The sequence below is a fragment of the Rhineura floridana genome, chromosome 18 (genome assembly GCF_030035675.1).
Source record: "Rhineura floridana isolate rRhiFlo1 chromosome 18, rRhiFlo1.hap2, whole genome shotgun sequence".
In the NCBI taxonomy this organism is placed as follows: domain Eukaryota; kingdom Metazoa; phylum Chordata; class Lepidosauria; order Squamata; family Rhineuridae; genus Rhineura; species Rhineura floridana.
Genome location: NC_084497.1, coordinates 18401437 through 18420332, shown reverse-complemented (window position 1 = coordinate 18420332; position 18896 = coordinate 18401437). Strand labels below are relative to the sequence as shown.

The 18896-nt window shown below is 44.6% G+C and overlaps 1 protein-coding gene across 4 annotated transcripts in view; it reads right to left on the bottom strand.

The window, feature by feature from the left end:
- Positions 1-2225: 2225 nt before the first annotated feature.
- The window catches only part of PRDM2 (PR/SET domain 2), a 78104-nt gene continuing 61433 nt past the window's right edge, over positions 2226-18896 (bottom strand). For 3 of the 4 annotated variants that reach the window (XM_061601220.1, XM_061601218.1, XM_061601222.1), the window contains 3 exons: positions 9929-10045; positions 3999-8412; positions 2226-3570 (listed from right to left, as the gene is read on the bottom strand). In XM_061601220.1, the coding sequence (XP_061457204.1) occupies positions 3558-3570; positions 3999-8412; positions 9929-10045 (4544 nt within the window). In that variant the 3' untranslated portion in view covers positions 2226-3557. The remainder of the gene's footprint in view (positions 3571-3998; positions 8413-9928; positions 10046-18896) is intronic. The other variant, XM_061601219.1, reaches the window with a different exon arrangement.

Below are 18896 nucleotides of genomic sequence, written 5' to 3'. Positions count from 1 at the left end.
ATCCCCACACAGCCATTAAGCTGACTGGGTGACCGCAATGTAAATGATCAAACCTGTTCTCCTCCCCTCCCGCCTGCTCCCATCCCCCTCCTCCCCTCTGTGTTTCCTCCCCAACCCCTGTGGTCAGTTTAACCTATCCTAAGCATGATTGTGTGTGTGTGGGGGGGTAAATCCCACTGAACTCAATAAGCATGCAAATGATCAATCCATTCTCAGCAAAGTTGGATGGGATCCTATTTCTTACCTCCCGGATTAAAAAGCAGGGAAATTCACTAATAGGGAAAAAAACCTTGCGATTTAAGAACGTACCTATAGCCCACAGATATTTCTACTGAACTTTAAAAAGCAGGGAAATTGGGCAGCTATAGTGAATGCACTGATTGTTTTTCAGTGTTTCCCCCACCTTTTTATTCTACAGCAGGCACACGTAGCCTCCCACCAAAATTTAAACCATAGCTGTCCCTGGCCACAGTCATGGTTTCTCTCAAAGAATCCTGAGAAGTGTAGTTAGTGAAGGGTGCTGAGAGTTGCTAGGAGACACCCTGTTTCCCTCACAGACCTTCAGTCAGAGCGGCTGATTGTTCAACCCCTGTGGTCCTGTCAGGGGAATAGGAGTCTCCTCTCAGCACTCTTCACAAACTACACTTCCCAGGATTCTCTGGGGGAAGCCATGACTCTCAAGTGAAATCAAAGGTGTGGGTGTGGGCCCCTTGATTAGGCAAGCCCAGCAGCTGCGAGTCTGGCTTTTAGAACACTGATAGATGGTTCTTACTGAGTATGCCCGACATTATCATTGAGTTCAATGCAAAATTTATTAAATTAATTAAAAATCAGCCAGGCCTTTTTTTCACTTTTAAACTGCAGAAGATGAAAGTTAGAGTATGGGGCAAGGTCAGTAACAGAAATGCAGGTACTCTGTGAACATGGCTGATTTTTAATGAATTTCAACAGATTATGAGAACTCTGACAGAAAAAAGTCCAAAAGGGATCTGGGTCCCCCCCCTTTTTTTAGACTTTGAACTCTCTAGTCTCTGTTTTGTGTATTGCCATGAAAATTTAGATAGAGCCAGTGTGGTGTAGTGGTTAGAGCAGCCTTTCCCAACCAGTGTGCCTCCAGATGTTGTTGGACCACAACTCCCATCAGCCTCAGCCAGCATTGCCAATGGTCAGGAAAGATGGGAGTTGTGGTCCAACAACATCTGGAGGCACACTGGTTGGGAAAGGCTGGGTTAGAGGGTTGGACTCTGACCTGGGAGACCAGGGTTCGAATCTCGACACAGCCATGAAGCTCACTGGGTGACCTTTGGCCAGTCACTGACTCTCAGCCTCAGAGGAAGGCAATAGTAAACCACCTCTGAATACCGCTCACCATGAAACCCCTGTTCGTAGGGTCGCCATAAGTTGGGATCAACTTGAAGGCAGTCCATGTCCATTTATTAAGCAAGCGTTTCTGAGTTCAGGACTATAAGTTTTGTAAGGTTTTGTTTTGAAATGAGCTTATGGGAAGCATCAAAATGGCATGGAGGGTATTTTCAATTTAACATTGTGGAATATGAAAAATCTACGCTGGCTATAGTGTACAGCCACTCTCGTGGCTGACTAATAATAATAATAATAACAATAATAATAATAAAAGGAGTCAGGCCTTTAGTGTTTTGTCACCTTCCCTTTCAAATTCCTTCCCATTAAATATTAGACAGGCACCTTCTCGTCTGCATCTGCACTGGAATTGTTTTTAGATGTTTTCATTGTTTTATGGCTTCTGTGTTTGCAACCCTGACCCTCCTTTTTGGCAGGAAGGGTGGGATATCAGCTTAATAATAAACAAACAAACATCTCCTAAATAAATAAACAGTCCAACAACATCCAGAGGTTACCATAATGGTAAGATCTCTCTTCTCTTTTATATATGAGTGCACGCACGCACAAACACACACACTTTGCCTATTTTCTGTATTTTAAATATCTCCAATGATGCCATGTTTAAAAGCAATGACAACCCCCCTTTCTTTTTGTATGGCAAATTGGAAATTTTAATGTCTTTATTAGAATAGCCTTTATATCACTCTCCAAAAACAAAACAAAAACTACAGAACGGCAAACTTTAATACAGGAACAGTATCCAGATGAACAACCCCCTTCCTCCCCCACAATAAAACAAAATGAATGTAAAATGTAAATCATATAATACAACTGACGTGCCAAAAAAAAAAAAAGAATTTAAATAATTTTAAATATTTTATTTTTTTTCCAAACTTGCTACAAATGCTTTATACAATAGTTCGACGTAGAAGTCCCCATAAACCGGGAAAAAATGTAATGAAACAAAAAGAAAAAAAAAGGAAAAAAGGGAATGATAGTGAAAGAGAAAGTGTTAAAGTGGCACAAATTCACCAAACAATATTAAAACTACAAATTTTAAGAGGTAGATTACTTTTTAAGTGAAGAACAAATAAGGTTTTTTTTAAATGGGTGCATAAAGAAAACTAACAACTTCCCCCCCCACCCACCCCCAAGGTGTGTGGAAAAAGAACAAAACAAACATATTATTTCCAGGAAAATAATAATCCTCATCTTGCTTTACAACTAGGAAAAAATTGTAGCTCTTGCTATTTGATGCAGATGCCAATTAACAGTTGTGTATTCCGTTGTGCTATACAGTCTTATATAGCAAACAAGCCAGTCACAATAAAGTGTGGGTGACATCCCAAAGGATAAGATTTCAGATACGGATGCCAGTAAGGTTGACAGGCAAATCTTCCTCCTTCCCCTCCAACAGCCCCCTCTCCCATGCACAAAGAAGATGATCATGGAAAGCAATGGCGACATCCGGGCTGCCCTCCCACCCGTTCAAAACAAATTAATAATAATAATAATAAAAGTCTGGGAAGTGAGTGCAGGTGCTGTGAGGGGGAAGAGCGACAGGGACTCTCAGTTCTCCCCATTGCAGAGTCTTTTCATACTGGCTGATATAAAAACAAAGGCATAGAGAGACTCGACGTGCAAGCAAAAAAAAAAAAAATACAAATAAAAATTTGAGTGCAGTTAAACGTGTTGTCATCCCTGAATATACGGGGAGCTTCTGATGAGGACGTGGCTTTGAATATGTTTTGGTGGCACCATCTCTTATTTGTCTCCTCGGATCCCCCTCCCCCCATGCTTTTCATCAGGTAAGAAAGCAAAGTAGAAGAATGAGCTATGGATTCCGTGGCAGGGCTCGCTCCAGCGTAGTTCGAACCATGTCCTTTAAAAATAAAAATGGGGTAGTTTTAGAGAGGGGGAGACAAGGAACAACCATGTACCCTGCCTGCTTTTTTCTTTTTGCAGCCAATCATTCCCTTAGTTTGGCTGCTGCATGCCAATCTTCATCCCCGGCATGTGAGCACATTGGCAAGCCTTTGGGGGTGAAGTCGACTCGGGCTGAACCTTTCAAGCTTGGACGATCGGGGCCTCCGTGCTCGTCTTCTCCAAGCTGAGCATCCAACAGCTCAAGCTCATCAGTTAGGAAATTTCATTTACAAATATCGGAGATATTATTTTTTGTCTGTTTCCTTTCGTTACAGGAGGTTCCTAGATGGAAAGAAACAACAACAACAAAAAGATTAACAAACTAGAAGACGGAGATTAAAAAACAAACAATGCACCTAGCAGGGTGGCACAGTTCAAAAAGGACAGGTGGTGGAACGACGGAAACAGGGTCACTGGGAAACTGCTTACAAAAAGTAACATAGGGAGCAAATTACTCTGAGAAATAAGAATATACTTGCAATAGTGACTTGATCTGCTACGGAACCAGACCTCAGATTGTATCTTGGCTGAATTTTGGGGAAGGAGCATAGTTTAGCAGTAGAGCACAGGCTTTTAAAGCCTAAAGTGACTGCTTTACAGTGCAATCTTGAAAGCATTTTAATTTTTTAAAACTTGCAAGTAAGCCCCGCTGGATTCAATAGGGTTCAACGCCATCATAAGTGTGTTTAGAAGTGCAGGGTCAACCTCACCTGAAATCTTTTGGCTCCTGCCGTGCGCTTGTTTCTTCTCTCTTGTTCTCTGCCACGTCAGTGCTGGTCGCCTGCTGCACGCTCCGGGTGACGGGGCCGCCAACTCTCTCTCTCGACTTCAGGCTGAATCTGTCCACCTTTTTTTTATTTGTCACAGTCGACTTGCTGGCCAAGGCCACTTTGCTCCTTTGTATCCTGACGTGTAGCTTGCGGGATGCTTTGCTCGAGAGGCCATAGGAACTGTTTTTGGTTACCGCCCCTTTTGCTCTTTTGCCCTCCACTGGGATCATTCTGGACATCCTTAGAGGGCTGGTGTTCCTCGTGGCCAACTGGCCGCTTGGCTTTTTGGATCTAACAGGCTGTATGAATTTGACATTTTGTTTCAATTTGAAGGATGCGGATGGAAGCTGAAGCGGCATGGGTCCTGAGCTGCGAGCTCGGGTCTTGCCTAGATGAGTCTGTGTGCTTTGCATTTTGATCTCAGCGTCTGCTGTCCGCCGGCGCTGGTTGCTAGTTTTATCGCTGCTGGTAGATGTCATGCTTCTCTTTTTAGACTTCTTCTTAGAGGAAGGGGAAATGGGCTTTTGGGGACAGCTGTAAGAAGCATGCTTGTTCAAGCTCCCAATGTATGTGAATTCCCGGTTGCAGTAAGGACAGATGTGAGTGCTGGACTCTGCTGTGCTGTTCCTCAACTCTGCCTTCTGCTGAGATCTCTTCTTTTGCAAAATGGCTTTCTGGACAAGTTGGTTTTTCTTCTTCAACGCACTGATTTTGAGTTTGTTAGAAGACATTCGGCCTACCTCAATGCTGAAACTGAGTCTCTTGGGCTGGCCTACACGTCTGAACGCATTGCTCGCCGGGCTTGGGAGGGCAACACCATTTTTAGGCCGAACGGTCTGTTTTAACGGCACGGGGTTCTTTTTTGGGGTATACCGTTTCTTGTCACTGGCAGAAGCACAAGCCAGAATGTGTTTGTGCAATTCAGGCATGTTGTCTACACTTTTCCCACACTTGGTGCAGCGGATGGCAGTGGTGAAGGTCTGCGGAATATTATGAGTCGTGAAATTTGTGGCAGTGACTCCAATCCCGTTAGGATTGCGGTGGTGATACTGGAATGGAGGGGGTTTAAAACTTGGGTAGTGCTGATTGAGACCCATCCGGACATCTGGATCTTTTGACTTGACTCCAGAAGCCATTATTTTGATAGTTGTATAAAGTTCTTCAGAGGAATCGTTCAGCTCCTCATCTTCCTCTTCCTCTTTAGAAGGTCCAGAGGAATCTTCGGGCAGAATCTGCATGTGTTTGGTCTTTGCCTTACTGGGATCTGTGAAGTTCTGCGGTCGGAGAGTCCCACTTTCAAACTCGTGGTGTGTGCATTCTTTATCAGGGTGAAGATCCCGCTGGTGCTGCTGCAAATTGCATAGAAAAGCAAATTCTTTTTTGCAGATGGAGCACACAAAGATATTCCCGACGCCGTGGAGCAAAAAGCGATGTTCTGACAAATCTGTTTTCTCTCTAAAGAGCTGGACACAGAATTCACATTTGAAGGGCCACTCTTCGGCATGAACAGACAAATGTTTGGTAAGATCTTTAATGGACAGAAAAGGTGACTCGCAGACATTGCACACAAAACTCTTGTTAAACGTTTCCTGAATGATATCTGCTTCGCTTGACCTGTGTGGGTCTTCCCTTAGCTTTTGACACTCATTCTCCACCTCCTCTTGCTTAAAAGACATAATAGGGACAGAGTTTTCTAGGTTATCGCCAGGGGAAAGAACTGAAGAGACCACTGAAAGAGGAGGAGGAGAAGGAGAGGAGGATGACAATGGCGAAGAGGAGGAGGAGGAAAAGGAGGAGGAGGAAGAAGAAGAAGAAGAAGAGAGGTTGGGAGGCCCAGGTGAAGCACAACTAAGAGGTTCTACTGAAGGGACGGGTGATGCCGAGACTGTAGGAGAAAGGATTGGAAGGGGGGATTGAGCAGTGGTATTTGATAAGGGAGAAGGGCACGAACTTGGAGTGACACTCATAGGCTCTTCTGGAAGTGGGGAGGGAACAGTAGGAAGGAGAGGGGGTGGTGGTGTGGGAACCTTTAACATAGGCGGGCAGGGTGGTGGAGAAGGAGAGCTTGTTGGAGTCAGGAGAGGTGGAATCTGACTTGAAGATGCAGTAGATGTTGGAAGTACAGGCATCTGAGCAGAGGGGATCGGGGAACCCGATTCGACCACCGGTACAAGGAGGCCAGCACTGGACTCCGGGTCTGGATGCTCTTCTGCTACTTTGCACAAACCGAGGTTTGGATTCACTTCAGCTGCAGGGTTTTCAGATGACAAATCAGTCCCATTATATTCGTTCAACAAAACTTTCTGCAACATGGATGTAGTTGGCTTCTTCTTGACACCGCTGCACGCTGGTGGTGCCAAGTTATTCTCCTTGGCTTCGGTGTCACTGCAAGGCTTTTTATGGACACTGAGATCTAACACCGACTCCCAGGGAGCCTGAGTCCTATGCTTGCAGTTTGACCTTTGCTTCATGCTACTGGATAAGTCCAAAGGCTGCTGGTTACACACATTACCAAACGGAGGACTTGGCGTCCAGTCCTTTGATGCTTTATACTCTTCTAAACAAAGAGGGCTGACACTGTCTTTTTCTTCTCTCCCAGATAAGCTCCACGCAGGTGAATTATTATGACTCTCTAACTTGGGGATTTTCGAGCCTAAAACAGCATCTTTCCAAACAGATTTCCCCTCACCTGCTTTGCTGAAGTCTCGAAGGGCCGGACTGTGCTGGGGTGAACTAGGAGGGGAACTGGTCCTCCTTTTGAACCTGCTGGAGGCTGTGGGGAGAAGGGGCGAAGATGAGGCTGGGAGTCCCAGTTTGGGGATTTCAGATGATGATAATGGGGGAGATGGTGCTACTTTGTTCCCATCCTGCGTCTGGAGAAGTTGTTTCAGTTTTGATGATAAATAAATACTTTTCTCTTTGGGGAAAGGCAAGCTCTCAGCTGCCGATATAGTAAGAGGGATAGTCAAGGAGCACAATGATGTGATCGGCTCCGGATCCATTTCGGTTTTTATCTTAGGCAGGAGAGGAGGACTTGTAGTCCTTCTCTTTTTGGGTTCAGCGTTTCCACTGACTGGCGACTCCTTAGATACCTCCATTAGGTGCACTGGTGTAGCCTTTAAATTTGGAGATATTTCCACCGTCACAGGACTAAGTAAACAGTTTATTCCATAGAGTTCTGTCGAGCTGGATTCCACCTCAATCACATCGCAGTTGCTTGTGGTACTGTTCGACTGAATCTTACCATCAATGTAGTAATTGAGGTTTTCAGATATGTTACTGGAAACGTCCATAATGTACACATCATCAGCCTCGCCCTCCTCTTCGAGGTCTGTGCTCGCTGCGTACACATTTTGGGCTTGCTGGGTTTTCTCTGCTGGAAGCTGGGGCTCCTCCGGTTTCCTCCTGACACCTTTGGGGATGAGATGACGCTCGTGGACCCTCCGCTGGTGCCTGCGCATATTGGTGTGGGTGCCAAAAACCTTCCTGCAATATTTGCATGGATGCAGTTCCTTGGGTTCCTTGCTGTCTTCAAAGAGAACAGGACTTGGCGTTTCGAGAGAAACTTTCTCAGTCTCCGTGGCTATGAAGTCTTGCCTGGAGTTTGTTTCCTCTTTAATACCGTCTTCGGTAACGCCTTGGCTCTTGGCGCTACCTTCAGATGGCTGGGCTGAAGACAGCAATGGGAACGGTTTCCTTTTGGGTCCGGCCTCGTGGCGCCGCTCATGCCTCCGCCGGTTAATCTGTGTGCCGAAGGCTTTGCCACAGTAGCGGCATTTGAACGCATGACTGATCGCTGAAATGTGGATATGCATGTGGCGTTCAAGTCCCTGCTTTGTGGTAAATTTCCTTTCGCAATGTTGACACGGAAACATGAACGTACCTTGGATGTTGCCATTGGATTCGTCTCTCACTCTGGGAAATTTAACCACAGGCTTTTTCTTGGGGGAGCTTTCTGGAGAGTCTTCAGATATGCTGCTCTGCTCTTCCACGGACTCCAGCTTGTATTCACACATGGACATCGGTTCCATGTCAGGACTTCCTTTAGGTAAGCTAGCGTCTTCCTCTTCTTCCTCGGGTTCCTCCTCTTCCTCCTCCTCTTCTTCCTCCCCTGTATCCTCCTCAGGCTCTTCCCCATCTTCCTCAGGCTCCTCCTCTGGCTCCTCCTCCTCCACGTTTGTTTCACACGTTATTGCTTCCGATTTGTCTTCGGGCATTGAATGGGGCCCACTGGTCGGACTGGGGGTGACCAAGTTTGGAAGCGCGTCTTGATCTACCATCTCCTGGATCACAGCTGTCTGTTCCAGTGACAGCACCGCTGAAACAGAGGGCGTTTCGTCCTCCTGTTTATGGCCTGCAAAAGAGAAAAAGGGGACGGGTTAAAGTTCACGGAACACTCCAAATGTATTTCCAGGATTCCGCTGTGAATTTCAGGTTTAGCTTTGAAATAGATAGCACCCTATAAAACAGGGATAGGGAAACTTCTTCAGCCCAAGGGCCACTTTCTCTATTATTATCACATCATCATCATAACAACAACAATTTTGTCCTGCCCTTCTTTCCAGACATTAGAATGTTAAAACAATACAATTTAATATAAAATAAAACGTCTTGAAAACCATTAAAAACCATTAAAACAATCACATACGAATAATGGCCAGTGTCATTCAGCTTAGGTAAACAGTAATGTTTTTAAATTTGTCCTGAAAGTCAGTAATAAGGGCGAGAGGCTCACCTCACCAGGGAGGGCATCTCAAAATGGGAGCTGCCAATAAATGGGTCCTCTCATGGGCCAATACCAACCGGGGAGCAAAAACATAGAGGACCTCCCCTGCTGATTGTACGGCCTGAGATGGCTGATACTGGGGGAGGCGCACCTTTTATGTGCTTGGTCCCAAAGTGTTTCAAGAGGGGCCTTACCACCACCTCTTGCAAGACAGTGGGCATAACCCCTTCCTGTAATGAGGCATTAACCACTCCTTGGGCCCATCCAGTCAATCCCCTCCTACATGATGGGCAGGGATCGAGAGGGCACATAGTCGGCCTTCCTGTCATGAGTGCCCTGTCCAAGTCAGGCTGCAACAACTGAAACCGATCCCACGGGATGAAACGTGGCAGTCCTACTGGGACCTCCAACAGGCTTGGACCAATCGTAGCATCAGGTTCAGCACAGATCCTAGCCGTTCTCCCCTCACCACCCTTCTTTTCCAGCTATCGCTCCGCATTCTATCGCTACCGACTGCGCTCAGTCGTTATTGAGCCATTTTTGCCCTAAAGATTTTTTGTACTTCTGCAAACGCCAAGCATGCTGGAACTTTCCTTTTGTTTCTAAATTGCCCCATTTATCTATAATCTTAGTGGCACTCACCAGTTGAATTCCCTATTAGAGAAAGAGTGTTTGAAATTAACTCTGGGCGCCTCTAGACTGACACTATTTTTAGGCGGGATTCAATGACATCCCGGCAAAATCAGGTTGCTCAATTAAACTTGCTTTGGAACTCTTGCGCAACAAATCCGCTTCTCCAGAAGATTGGGTCTTTTGGCGTTCTATCCAACTAAGTCCTACTCAGAGAAGGCCCACTGAAATTAATAGACTTACGTTAGTCATGTTCCTTAACTTCAATGGTTTTACTCTGAGTAGGACAAGCATTGGATACAACTCTTTACAATGAGGAAACTGCACTGGAAAATGTGGGATGGCACTCTCATGTAACGCCTTCTAGCCTCCCAGCAAACAAATCAGAATGGATGCTAATTAAATAGCCAACGCCATTTAATGTGTCTGCAAACGAATCAGGATAAATGTTCAATACACAAATTGTCTGCAAGTGTGCGCTCTCTCTCTCTCACGCATGCACACAGACACATACCTGTCTTACCTTCCTTAGGCTCCCTCATATCGTCAGAAGCTAAATCCAAAACAGTCTTCTGCTTTTTATCTATTGCTTTCTTTCCTTTGTTTTTAGCCTCCTGGGATTTTTTCTTCCCTAAAAAAAATAAAGGGGGGGGAAACGGAAGAGAAGAAAAAGGAAATAATTCACTTTCAATGCTTTGACTTTTTAAAAAGGCCACACCTTCAAAAACAGTTGGGGAGGGAGCATGTATGTCTCTCTCATCAAAACATTGGAAATAACATTAACAACAAAGAAATAATCCTACTAGAATCACAACAAAGATCTTGTGGCACCTTAAAGTCTAACCAATCTATTATGGCAGAAGCTTTCATGGGCTACAGTCCATGTCATCAGATGCATTTGCCATCCACAAAATTTATTATGCTGTAGTAGATCTGTTAAGTCTTTAAGGTGCTCTTGGCTGGTTTCTGCTGCAAGAGACTACCATGTCTCATTGACATGAGTTGTGCTTCTGGCCCATGGGACACCACTAATAAGTGCCCCCCCCGATAATCTCAGTGATTGACTTGGGACATACAAAATTTTCAATTTTGGGGGCACTTGAAATTCTAAGCATTACTTACAACTTCAGCTCTTTCAGCTATGATCACACAACTCTGCACAAGGTCAACCGCATACATAATCCCCCTTCACTGTTATTCTGATCTACCCTAAATTAGGATGCAACTTTGCTAATGACAAAGCCGTGTGCGTTCTACAGACACCTCAGTGTAAAGCTTGCCAAAACACTTGCACGCACACACAAATGCCTTGATGATGACGACAATTGCGTTTTTTAAGAAATGCGAGACGACAAATAGCATAACAAAACAAATAAATACTATAGTGAATTATTTTAGAAGGTACAAAATATCCTCTTGGAAAGGCAATCTACAAATATTTTTGCTCTTTTTGGTGAAGGGTTTGATCTCATGGGCGGCTTTCAATGCACTCATTCCATCAGCACAAGGATTTCCATTTGTATAATGGGATGTCCCCTCCCTCTCTTCAAATCTGCTCTGGAGACTGGGGGGGGGGGATATCAAGCACAGGTTTAGGAGGTGCACAGGGGACAAGCATGCAGAGAAGGAGGGGAAGTTCTGTGGTATAGTCAAAAGCCCTTGAAATGGAACTCTGATGGAATGAGTGCGCGGAACACCACCCCATGCTTTTACAATGTTCACAATACAGAGTACAGAACCTAATAAAAAGGGACCTATTTTTCAATAATAGGACCATCAATCTGTCTCCTTCTCTTACTCTCACTATATTAGATTTCTCATTTGGACACTATCCCATACAGTTGTGATCTAGTCATCTAACATTGGAGCATCGATTTCCTCCCCACTTAAAACTAATTGCCATACAGGCTGCTGGCAGAATGTGCGTTCTCTCTTTGTCTTGGAAGAGGACATGGACTTTTACATATCCCAATAAGACAACTGTTGGATTTACTGGTAGCACGTATACTGCCACATAATCTATTTCTTCTAGTCCTGCAATCCAGAAGGGTCTTATTTTGGGACAGCACCAAAATACATGTATTCAGCATTTGTACTTTTGTGTCTCCAGCACAGATGATTGGTTCCTCGGTATATTCAATTATGTCTAGCTGGAAGTACCATCTGAAAATGAGTTTATTAAAAAATTGAGGCTTAATACTAGAGGGCTCATTAAGGAATGAGTTTCCATAACCATTTCCAAGTTTCGCCTGCCTGCCTTGTTAAACATTTGTTTGCATGGATTACTCATGTGGCTATTCTTCATAATTTAGCATCCTCACCAGGATGTTTAGAAATTAAATAATGGAGTGAGAGAGGAGATGCATCTTGTCCCAAGTGCACATGGTTGAACATGCACACACATGAACATTAAAGGCAGCATGCAGTGTACACCCCCTGCATCATTTCATACCCTGCTCTTAATAATAATTTGTAATAGATTTAGGCTTTTTTCATACATAACCTCAACCAAAAGATCACACACAGTGTTAGCTTTCAGATCCATGGGGGTCAGGTTACTATGAAATAAGTCAATATGTGGCCCATGTAACAAAATGTTTGCTTCTGGGCCCAAATGAAGGTGTTCATGTTAGCGTTTAAAGTCCTAAACAACTTTGGTCCCAAATATCTGAAAGACTGCCTCCTTCCCTGCAAACCCACTTGAGGTCAGCAGAGGGGCCTCTTTTGGTACTTCCGCCACCCTCAGAACCAGGTGGGTGGTGGCCCAAGAAAGGGCATTCTCTGTGAAGGCCTTTAGGATTGGAACCTCCCTCACCACCAAGGTGTGTCTGACGAATGCTTAAGATGCACCTCTTTACCCTGGGTTCGACACATGAGACACAATTTTAGGACCCATCCTATTTTGTGATTTTAGGTTGTTTTTAATACCATGTTTTAAAATTGTTGTAACCTGCCCTGGGTTACAAGGAAATAAATGTTAATGATGATGATTCCCATCACCACCCCTGGCAACTGGGCATGATCGCTGAGGCTGATGGGAGCTGAAGTTCTGCAACCTCTGAACATCTGGAGGGTGAAAGGTTCTCCAATTCTGCTTTAAGAAGCCCCAAAGTTCCAAAAGAGAAGGAAGATTTTACAATCCATGCAGAGGAACAATCCCACAATTTCCTAGCAAAATCACTCAGTTGTAAAGGCCCCGTGTTCAATAGCAGATATTCATCTCTCTCTCACACACACATACACACACAGAGCGAATGGTGCAAACAATAAAATAAATACTAGGAGGAGGGATCTTAATCACAGGGCCTGACTACAACATGGAGAAAAAAGATATGGGGCTTGACTAGAAAAAAAAAGGAAGGGGGCCCAACCTGTACTGATAACAAAGCCATGGGTATAAATAAATGACGACAACAACCAATTATTCTTAGAAAATACTGCTTGCTTGTTAAGAATTTAATCTTCCATTTATCCAAGCGTAATTTCCAAGGCACTTCTGGCTCTCACAGCTCCAGCATGGGTGGGAGGGTTGCCGGAATGCGTGTCTCTTTAGATTGGCAATGGCACAGCGCAGGGCTACACTGTGCCAGCGGCGCACTCCCACCCCAATTTGGGGGGGCTCCACAGTGGTGCTCAACAGCCACTAGGGTGTGCTTTAATTTGGTAAGAGAGGGACAGGGGTGTAAGGCACTGCAAAGGGGTGGAATGGGGGGAAAACATCTCAGACCACAGTCCCCATCACCACCAACTATATGAGGCCAGGCAGAGCAGAGTGCCCTCCAGGCCGCCGATCCAGCCTTGAAGACTGCCAGCTGACCTCCCAGATTCAACAGGGTCAGCTGCTTCTCAAAAGCCAATTGGGAATCGCTGGGCCCTATGAAGTCCTTGCAGCCAAGCCAGCTTATTGCTCTGTGCAACCCATCCAAACTTACCGCAACTGCTCAACCGGGTGGTTGCCTCTGGCCGTGTCTATCGCCTCTGGCCCTTTGAGGACATCCACTTTCACCCAAACTGGACCCCCGCTGCAGCCCATCTCACAGCTAAGGCCAAGGCCTGACAAGGGGCTCCTCTCCAATATCACGCTGGGCTTCAGAGCCACTTGGAAAATGACAAAGTGGCTTGCTGCTTGCTTTAATGCCCAGTGCAGCATCTGGGAGAGTCTGTGCCCTTCTTCTCAGCCTGGAGAAAAGGAGGTTTGGAGGTTTCCCTAATGTGCAGTTTGGAGGTGCTTGGAAGCTCCAAGCTCAGTGAAAAACAAGGGACGATAACTCACCTCTCCCCAGCATCTGGGAAGAGCAGGGTGCATGGTGACTACATAATTTTGTCTAGTTACCATGACCAACAAAAATAAATTGGGAACCCTGCAACCCAACGCAGGTTTGATCAAGACAGCACAATCACATCTTTCTGAATGTGCGCTTCTCGTAGGTCAAGCGCAGGCTAACCCCACACAATCTGCTCCTCTCCTCCCTGCCGCTGAAGGGCAGTCCTGTTCTCTCCTCGTTGCCTCTCATGAACCCAACCAAAGCTTCCTCTGAGATGTCCCCTCACGTAAACTTCCTCAGGAGCTTCTGCAGTGGCTCAGTGTGAAGGATGCAGGTGTTTATAATTTGCGGCTCTTCCTGTCAAATGATAAACGGAAAAATCCGTGCCGTGGGGTGGGGTGGCACGGAGAAGGACCACACACAAGCAAGCGCCAGGAGATGCAGCCACCATTTCACCCCAGCTACGCCGACTGAGAGGGGGAAGCGATTGTGCAGGGACACTAGAAGCTGCCTTATACTGAGTCAGGCCATTGGACTATCTAGCTCAGTATTGTCTACACTGACTGGCAGCAGTCACTCCAGGGTTTCAGAGAGGAGTCTCTCCCAGCCCTTCCTCGAGGTGCCAGGGATTGACCATAGGACATTTTGCATGCAAAGCAGACGTTATACACTACCGTGTATAACACAGAGAAAAACACAGAGCATTTCGCCCCCCCATGTCTTTTCATTTGTTTCCCCCCCCCCCAGTTCCATAATATACAAGCACATGCAAAAAAGTCCAATCAATTATAAGTCTGGGGTCCCCCAACTGTGGGCCCTGGACCAATGATGGCCTGCAAGCTTAATTCAGGTGCTCCACACTGTTCAATCCATATTGATTTTTAATTATATTTTGATTGCTTCTTTTATTGCTTACATTTTATTCTATTGTACTACAGTTTAAATTCTACAGAACGCAAATTGTAACACTGTAAAGTGTAAGAAACAAAAGAAGCAACAAAAAAGCAATTAGCACGGTGGCAGCACAGAAAAATCACGTGGTCCAGCAAGACTCTTAGCAATGTTGAAGTAGTCCACGGGAGAATTAAGTCATACTTAATGCATTTACAATGATCACTTCCTTTATTTCGATTGTATCGAACTAAGTTTTACTTCGAGGAGACCCTCTCAAATTAATGGACCTAAGTTCATCAGTGGGTCTACTTGGAGTAGGACCAATGTTAGGTACAACCATTTGTTTCAATTCCAATGCAACAAAAATGGTAACCATTTTTTTCTAAAAAGCAAACAAACGAACCAGCCTCTATCGAATGTAACCCTCCCTCCTACAACGGCTTATATCTTGTTATTTATTCATAATCATTATATCCCAAATTTTCCTCCCCCAGGTTTATAGTTGGTTCAGTGACTGTTTCCCACATTTTAGCTATTAAAGGCCAAGCAGATATCAACGTGTGGAAGGCCAAAACAAAACAACTTTGAGGTCAGTGGGATGCATCTGATTTTGTTTCAAGGGTGATACTATTAACAGGGATGCAGAACATCTGTGGCTCTCCAATTGCTGCTGTACCCCAAGTCCCGTCTGGCTCAAAGAGTGTGGCCAATGGTCAAGGATGATGATGGGAGTTGTAGTCTAGCAACATTTGGAGGACCACAGGTTCCCCATCCCTCCAATCAGCATGGGCAGAAGAGGAAATGTTGGAATGAGCATTTGGTGAAATAGCCCCGTACAGACAGGACAAAGGAAAGGGAGGTGTGGTGAGGAAGGTTAGATGACTTCAGGCTATTAAAGAAAAAAAAGAAGAAAACAGTCCTGATCCACTGGCACCGAATCATCAGAGGAATTTCATTTGGTCCACATTAAGCCTAACTGACCTAATCTGGACTTACACATGGACCAGAACACAGTTATCCTTCAGACGGTGCATTTCTCCACATTTTGTGATGTCATTCTCGACTCAGAAAGTGTATTATAGGGATAGCACATACAACAAGCAATTTAACAGAGGCGTGCAGTGGCATGGAGATTCACCTAGTATCTGTATCTATGAGTTTTTAAAAATTCAGATCTGTTTCTGAGCTATTTTGGGCTCTCTCTGCTTTGCTCTGTAATTGAGCACCTGAGCCGCTCTGCATGAAATGAAGGTCTAAAACTACTATAATATTTTCCCCTTTTGGCCAAAGTGGATGAAATTCACAAGCACAGGAGCCTGCCAAACTGCAGACAAATAGGTCCAGGGGCTTTTTGAGGGGGAAGTAAAAGGGAGTCACTTTTCTCCATATTCCCTTATTGGGGGGGGGGGGGAGCAGAGGTTTGCCTCTTGTTCCTTCTTATTTTCAAATAATTAAGAGGAGGCCGAGTGGTGTTTATTTTTGTACATTTTTTGACAACAACAAAAAAACTGTGAAGTTTCTTCAGCACCTGCACACAGCTGATGCACACCCCTACCATTTAAATATGACTTTTGGTTGCATTTGTTTATTTAGTTATTAAAAATGCATAAAACGGATAAGAATGGACTTATGATTGAACAAATGTAAAGCTGGTACGGACTGGAAATCGATCAATCCATCTCTCCCTATCAGCAGCCCAACCAGGATGGGCACTTACTTGATCTGACCTAGGAAATGCATGTATATTGGGTGTACAAATAGGTCCAGGGGCTGGGGCAAGCAACGACAACAACAACAAAATTGGTGCCTAAGATTTACTTGAAAGGGAGAGTTTGGAAAGTTTCATTTCACACCCAACTCGAGAACTTTGTCCCTGAACATAATGCATTTCCTGGTCCATCCGAGTGTCAAGTAAGCTATAGTTCTCAAACCTCCAAGAGACTTAAGTTCTATACACTTACCTGGGGCTCACTTCTGAACAGACATGCATAAGAGACACTGAGTTGTATCCAATGCTAGTCCTACTCAGAGTACGCCCACAGAAGTTCATGAACATGATTAAGGACAATTCATTTCAATGGGTCTACTCTGAGCAGAACTTAGCCCACTGTTAAGGCACCAGAGGAAGTCCTTCTATTTGTCATGAGTTGCTTCGTAGTACTGGTCACCGAGCTGTTCTGTTTCTCTCATTATTATTGAACTTCTGCTCCCCAACTTTGCCTCTGGTCTGTTTTCTTGAGTGTCTATTATTTGATTTACCCTTACTTTCAATTCCAATTACTAGCCTCAGGAACAAATCACTACAGTGTACTCTAATGTCCAAAGTGGCATGTGTGTGTGAACGGTGGCCTTCTAAGTGTTAGACAACTCCCATCAACATTGACCATTGGCCATGCCGGTTGGGGCTGAGGGGAGCTGGTCCAACAACATCCAAAGGGCCACAGGTTCCCCACACCCCTGCGCTAGACCTACCTCACAAGACTATACCCAGGCAGGTGGGTCAAGAAGCTAGACATGCCAGTAGGAGTTCCTCTGAGGAAGAGTTGGACACAAATACCATTAATAAATAGGCTTGACAATGAAACAATACTCAGGAAAAGTGGCCCACTTAACAAGACTCCCAACTACAAATGCTAGCTCTGGAATTAGACCTGAATGACCTTAACACGGAACTACTCTGGAAGAGGCGATGTGTCCAGCAGCTGCTCCTGCTTACTAAAAACAGCGAGGACGACAACTTGAGAGCAAATGTAATTTTAGATCCACTGGATCAGAGTCCGAGGAACAAACGGAAACATCCAAAGCTTTTCGGTGTCTGCTGCTTCAGCAACTCCCATCGCTCTTCAAACCGGTTTGCTCGGAGATTTTGCCCTTTTGAACACACAGAGCTGGGAGTCTGAAATGCTGCATCAAAAGGTCGTCCAAAAACTGCCCAACTCAGGAAATTCTGCAGTAAACTTTGGCTTACATTTGGAGGGAAGAAAGCTGGAGTTCACAAGACACTGGAGCGAGAGAAAATGGACCATGCGCTAAACTGAACAAGTCCTAACCATAGTCTCCTAAGAGCAGCATTGAGACATCTCCTATTTTCTAGAACAGTAATGAATAAAATCACAATGGGCAAAAGAGTTGCTTTGGTAGAGGACCTCAGCTTCTAGAATTATGGGAGAGGCGGAAAAGCTTCTCTCTATCCACTTAGGGACACGGGAAGCTGCCTTCCACTGAGTCAGACCATTGGGTCCATCCAGCTGAGTACTGTCCACACGGATTAGCAGCAGCTCTCCAGAGTTTCAGGCAGGGGGTCTCTCCTAGCAGGGATTGAACCTGGGACCTTCTGCATGCAAGGAACATGCTCTGCCACTGAGCTATGGCCCTTCCCTTTCTCCACACCATGCAAAATTCTGAACACCTCTCTCAGGGCCTTTAGTTCATACCAGTTATATGACTTTGGTGCTCTTTGAAATTCTCGCGCTAATTTATTTCCCCTTTGCTGGTTTTACCACTGAATCATTTCATGCTGCTGCGTTTATACTGGTTTGAGGTTGTAGCATTTATTTTAATGATTTTTTAAACTCTCGACTGTTAGCAACCTCACAAGTATGATTTATTTATTTTTTAGATTATTATTATTTATTTCATTTATATAATGCTTTTAAGGAATATAATTTATGTATTATCATTACCATTACAATTATTATTATTTAAGGGTTTATATCCTGCCTTTCACCTGCCCCCACAAAGGGAGCCCAGGGTGATCAACCAATAAAAACATCTTAAAACCAATTCCAATACATATGCAAAATGGGACAAAGGTCTCTGCTTAAAAGGCTTGTTGGAAGAGGAAGGACTTCAGTAAGAGCCAAAAAGATATCTGCCCCGAGGCTTTGGAAGTTCCTTCCTAGGGAAGCAAGAATGGCCTCCTCCTTGCAGTCCTTCCATCGGCAAGCAAAGACTTTTTTATTTCAACAAGCCTTTGGAACTGAAAGCTGTTAAGGACAGGTCTTGACGGGTGCTGCATCGCTGTTGCCTAACTGTATTATTTTAAACTGAGTTTGAATTATTTTAACTGTATGTATGAATGGTTTTCATACTGTAAATTGTTTAATTTGATTTTAATCTAGACTTTGGTACGTTTTTAATTATATGCGTGCTTTTATCTGGAAGCCGCCGTGAGTTCCAGTTTTGGAAAAAGGGCGGGGTAAAAAGAATGATAATAAATAAATAAATAAATAAATATCAGAAACGGCCCGTTTAATATTTAAGGGGGGTAAACTCCAAAGAGGAGGTGCCACAGAATCACTAAAGGCCCAATTCCTACGTTGT